The sequence below is a fragment of the Trichechus manatus genome, unplaced genomic scaffold (genome assembly GCF_000243295.1).
Source record: "Trichechus manatus latirostris isolate Lorelei unplaced genomic scaffold, TriManLat1.0 scaffold00008, whole genome shotgun sequence".
NCBI classification, from domain to species: domain Eukaryota; kingdom Metazoa; phylum Chordata; class Mammalia; order Sirenia; family Trichechidae; genus Trichechus; species Trichechus manatus.
The window spans coordinates 28,285,993-28,291,992 of NW_004443944.1; the positions used below are offsets into that span (position 1 = coordinate 28,285,993).

The window sequence follows — 6,000 nt, forward strand, 5'->3', positions numbered from 1 at the left end:
ACATACTGAAAATATACTATCAAACTCTAATATTACCAACTCCCACTTAAGTCATGAGTAAAAACAACTGTAATTCAAATGCCTTACCATCCTTGTTAACAGCAGTGACTTTTGCTGGGTAAAAACGACAATCAGACCAGCAAGCAAGGACCTGCTCATTTATTTGAAATTCCTAAAAAACATAAAAAAAAGAAAGAAAGAAAGAAAAAAAGATCCTGTTACCAATCCACTTTTTATAGGACACACACTGATCAAAATTCATAAAAGAGGCTGGGCTTGACATGAGAGGGGGAAGGAGAGGTGGCTACTGGGATGGAGAAAGACGTTTCTGCTGTTCATCATCGGAAGAGTTTGGACACAAGACTCCACCCAGCCAGGGAGGTCTGGGCAGGTGCAACATAGCACTAATGATAATCCTATCCTGTCAAGAGCCCAGGATGACCAGGAAACACACCCAATATACAAGCTAAAAGGAATAAGACTACCTCATCTTGAGGGAAGCAGCATTAATGCCACTTAATACCACTCACCTCTAAAGAGCTTTTAACCAACAGAAGCACCCATTCACCTTTAATATTTCATACTGGTTTTCCAGCACCCTGTAGAATATCCAGCACACAGTTGCCACTGATAAATTTTGTAGACTGAATATTGAATAATCAAGGTTGAGAAGAGACAAACATTTTAAACCTCATCCCAAATTGGAGGAGGCATCGAGGGAGTCTACCAGGGGTCAGGGTTAAAATGGAAAACAGAATTCAGGGCTAAGTCACATCTGAAGGCAGTAGGACTACTACAGATGTCTCAACGCCTCCTTAAAAAACTCAAAACTAATACTTCATTACTTCATTCAGAAGTCAGTAAAAGCTCCAGGCATAGTAATAAAATCTAGAAAATGGGAGTACAGTCCACTCAATTCCAAGCTCTTTGGGGGCCTATAAAAGATCTTGAATATGATCTCTTATATCTTTTATATGCCCCAAGTGGAATGACTGCTTCATAAATGATCAGACAGCAATGCTGGCAAGATTGTGATACTGTTGATCTAGAATTCAATCATTCATTCACTCACTCATTTATTCAACAAATATTTACTGAAGACCTACTATGTGCAAGGCACTGTTCTAGAGGCTGGGGATACAATGGTGTAAAAAGAGAGACAAGGTCTCCATCCACCATCAACTTGGTAGTCTCTCAAGTTAATTTATGAGCTATCATATCAATAATATCATTTGAATAAATGAAAACTAGGATTCCCTCAAGAGACCCAGGTGCAACTACAGGCCTAAATGAGGATTGGTCCCCAGCTACTACTGAATTTCACACTAAAGATCAAGGGCTGAAACACAAACTGCCCAGTGGCTGACCCGGCTCATTATAGAAGTTCCCAGAGTTGTTACTCACAGAAGATCCTTCCTCTTCATGTAAGCCCTCCTTCCTCAGCTGGATTTTCTCTAAAGGGCGTAAATAAGGACTGTCCCAGCAGAACCATTCATCATAACGATGGTTCCAGCGCTTGAAATGGATGAGTACTTTTCCTTCCTCGTAGTCAATGTCTTCTATGTGAGCGGGATACCTGAGTCAGAAAAAAAAAATTGAAATGCCTTTAATACCCATCAAAAATACCCAAAATGGTACACTTCCAAACCTCTTTCCAAACGAGCAGGTTACCAAAGTACTAAACAAAGGCCTGCCATTTAAGGGCTCCACATCATAGTGTCAAATCACAGATTATAGAGGTTAACAGTGCTGGGGTTCAAATCCCAACCTGGCTACTCCTTAGTCTATGAACTATCAAATTAATCTTCAGAGCCTGAGTTTTCATGTAAAGTGGAGGAAGAATACTACTCAGTACACTGGGTTGCAGTGAGGGTCAAGTGAGATAACATATACAAAAGACCCAAGCACACAAGAGGCAGGAAGCAACATTTAACAACTAGATAAATTTCACACATGCCAATAAATTAGAATGACCATGTAACTCAGATTGTACTGTTGTTGTTGCACGTCGATGAGTTCATTCTGACTCATAGCGACCCTCTAGGACGGAGTAGAACTGCCTCATAGGGTTTCCTAGGCTGCAATCTTCATGGGAGCAGATTACCACGTCTTTTTGGTTAATAGTTGAATGCGTAACCATTGTGCCACCAGGGCTCCTTTCAGATTGTATCAGACAGTCTCAATTTTAAACATTTTGTAATCCATATAGTAGAATATTACACAGTTGTTAAAAGAACAAAATGGTTCTACAAGTCATGATATGGAAAGCTCTCCCAAGACAATGCTAAATGAAAAGAGCAAGGTTCAGAATACTGTACGGTAAGCTATTGTTCATTTAAAAAAAAAAAAAAGGTGAAAAAAGAATATGTTTTCACATATGCTTATATATGCATAAAATATCTGGAAGGATATGCAAGAAACTAACCATAGTGGTTACTTGTGGAAAAGTGTGGTCAGTTCAGAAACTGGGCTCTTTCAATCTCCATTCTACCCTCCTTTTAGAATGAATTCGGAAAACTAACAATTACATTTCCCCAATTCCCTTTCAATTGGCAACTAAGGTCAAGGAGACCCACGGTTGGGAGGCAACTGTGGTGACCAGACCCTGTGCTCCAACCGAGAACCTCTCAAACTTTCATGTGCATGCAAATTACCAGGGATCTTGATAAAATGCAGATTAAGTAGGTCAGGCTAGGGCCTAAGAGTTTTCAGCAAGGTCCCAGGTGATGCTGATGCCCTGGTCTAAAATAGGAAAGGTCTAATGTCTAGTCAAGGAGCCCTGGTGGCACAGTGGTTAAAGTGCTCAGCTGATAACCAAAAAGTTTGGTGGTTCAAACCTACCAGCTGCTCCACAGGAGAAAGATGTGGCAGTCTGTTTCTGTAAAGATTTACATCCCTCAAAACCCTATGGGGCAGTTCTACTCTGTCATATAGGGTCGCTATGGGTCGGAATCGACTTGATGGCAGTGAGTCTGGGTTTGGTAATGTCTAGTCATCAGCTTCCTGGGTGTCAAGCAGCAGTGGGGGGGTAGTAGTGGCAGCAATGACTTCCTGACCTCCAGATCACAGCTCCAGTGGTAGGCTCTTCAAATACAGTCTAAGGGCAGTCTCCCAAATCCTACTCCCTCAACTCTTCAAACAATTTTCTAAGTACCCAATTCTCTGTGTTAAATCATTGTGGTTAAAATACCGAGTGGTTTCTGTTTCCAGTATTGAAATCTGACTGATATAACAGGGGAACTGGGTATTAGGGGAGTGAAAGTAGGAGGGCAACTTTGCAGTCTATCTTTTAAGATTTTTTTTTTATTTTTCGACCATGTAAATATATTACTCATTCCAAAAATAAAAAGGTTTAAAAAAAAAACATTGTCTGCAATTGTTCTCTTAAATACAACTATATTAATCAGACTGCTACGCTGAATTGGGAAAATTTGGATTCTATCCATATTTTCTCCCTTCAACTTGGATTTGTACCATTTCCTTCCCTTCTTGTATCCAACACCTAGTACAGTGATGTCCTAATAAATACGTGCTACCTAAATGAACAGGTCAGCTTTCTTGTTTCTGTATATTGTGTCCTCCTCAATCCTACACTATTATCCTCTAAGGTAGTTAGCTTGTCATTGACCTATCACAGTACCTTGCACATACCAGGCACTCAGCAAATGTTTAGCAACTGAATTGCATTCTCCCTACTCTTCCCAAAGGTCACGTGCCCTGTCAATTCTTCAGTTCCAAGGCTCTCAGACTCCAACTACCCTTTCCAATTTCAGTCACTCTCAAGTTCAGGCCTCATCACTTCAGGTGGATATTCCTCACACAGGACTGACAGGGTATGCTTTTCAAAATTTCTCATAGTGCTATGCACACAATAATTGCTCAAAAATTATTAACAGAAGGAATAAACAATCCTGAAAGCAGTCTCCCTGCTCCAGTCGAACCAACATACAGCTGCTATAAATACAAAATATCGTGACAGCAGAATAACTAGTTATTTGATCTGATGAACTGAGTAGTACAATTATAGCAGACAAGAAAGAATTCCCTAAATTCATTCATCTCTGTAAAATGGGGAGGACACAGATATCCCAATTACATACCTGTTGCCCGCTCATTCATTCAGCCCACCAGAGACTAGTGAATCTCCTTCAAGTATTACAATCTGTCCTTTCTTCAATAATTTGCTATCTCTTGCAATAGTTTTCAAACAGCTCTTTGGACCGAGTCAGGGAATTTTTCACGTGCCAGATTAATTTATAGAACTATTCTTTACACTGAAATCACATTTTTTTCTTTTTGGTGTTTAAATATACTTTTAAAAAAATTAAAACGATGGTAATTGTTTGTTTTTAATACCCTTACTAATATTATGCAGCAATTAAAAAGAATAATGCAGTTCTCTATATATTAATATAAAGAGATCTCCAAGGTAAGATGGGGGGGGAATCCTAAGATACAGAACGATATTTGAATGTACTACCACTTATGTGAGGGAGGGGAGAAAACCAATACATTCGTACCTGTTTGTAAATTCGTGGGCTATCTCTGGAAGGATGATCAAGCAACCCGGTTTGCCTCTTGGGAGGGGAACTGCATAGTTAGGGAACTGGAGAGGAAGTATGAGACTTATTTAATTCAGTGTATATCCTTTGTATGTTTTGAATGTTGCACCATGAGCACGTATTAACTATAAAGAGTATATAATTAGATACTTATTTTAAATACCCTCATTTGGCAAAATAAAACGCTGGCAACCTCAGGACAAACCTCAAGTTCTTTTGAATGTGTATTGGTCAGCTCCCTCTAAAAGTCTGGGAAGTCTGAATCCACGCAGTTAACTCCAAATGACTCAGCCAGCCATTCCACTAAACACACTCAGGGTCTGCAGAACCTCTGCACCTCCAGTTAGTCTAAAGCTTCTCCTTGCTCAAAAAACTGGTCACAGGAATCCCACCGCCTGTAGACCTAAATAAACCTCTCCAGGATGCTCAACAGTAACCAAGGGGTCAGCATGATTTCCTAAGGAAGAAGTGATCCCCCTCATTTCCTTAAAAGTGTGACAAGGATGCAAATCATTCATGGGGAAAACCAGTACCACCAGACACTTCTGAATAGATTCCAGCTCATGATGACCCCAAATGTTACAGAGTAGAACTGTGCTCCATAGGATTTTTAAGGCTGTGACGCTTTAGAAGCAGATCACCAGGCTTTTCTTCGGAGGCACTTCTGGCTGGGTTCGAACTACCAACCATTCAGTTAGAAGTCAAGCACTTAACCCAGAGACTCCTCTTACAGGGAAGGAGAGACCTAGCTGCACTGCAGAGAAGAGAGGCAGCCAAGGCCATCTTAGAAATGATCTCGGTAAGACTTGGTAGATCACAACTGCTGGCTGCCTTGGAGACAGCTCAGCTCCATCAGTCAACAAGACTTTATTAAGTAGCTTTGATCTAGTCAGTCAATTCCAGGTCTTAGAAGAGATTATAAAGACATATGTGCTCTGATCCCTGCCCTTGAGGAGAACTAGACACATGAACTGATTAAGCTTTAAAACTATTAGGTTGAACAAAAAAAAAAAAAAAACTGCTGATAATCAACTGATTTTTACTTATAAAAATGGTTATTTTATTGATTCAACCTAAATATGTGGACAACTATAAGGGGAGCTGGAAAAGATGAAGCAAGATTAACGAAAGGAAACATGAACAGAGTCCAGATAGGCAGAAGAGAGAATTTACAGCTTCAACAGCAATGGCTGTAACTCTGGTTTCCAAACTAACATTGCAACTGGGAGTCACATTTCTAACCAATGGGAATATTAGCCAGCAAGGAACAGATATAAAACACCAAACTGATAACAATAATTAGCTCTAGAGAGGGAAGAGGCATTGGGAATGATCAAGAGATTTGCTTATAGATTGAATTTTTACAAGGACTCAGTCACATATCACTTGTGTAAGTAAAACTAAATTAAATTTTTAAATTAAATTTTTTTTTCTTTTT

General features: G+C 39.7%; 1 protein-coding gene across 4 annotated transcripts in view; it reads right to left on the reverse strand.

The window, feature by feature from the left end:
• PHF20 (PHD finger protein 20) overlaps positions 1–6,000 on the reverse strand; it is a 139,011-nt gene that overhangs the window by 85,002 nt on the left and 48,009 nt on the right. For 3 of the 4 annotated variants that reach the window (XM_023724969.1, XM_004370388.2, XM_023724979.1), the window contains exons 3-4: positions 1,405–1,576; positions 88–172 (exon numbers count right to left, since the gene is read on the reverse strand). In XM_023724969.1, the coding sequence (XP_023580737.1) occupies positions 88–172; positions 1,405–1,576 (257 nt within the window). Of the gene's footprint in view, positions 1–87; positions 173–1,404; positions 1,577–4,520; positions 4,605–6,000 lie in introns of those variants that run through there. The other variant, XM_023724981.1, reaches the window with a different exon arrangement.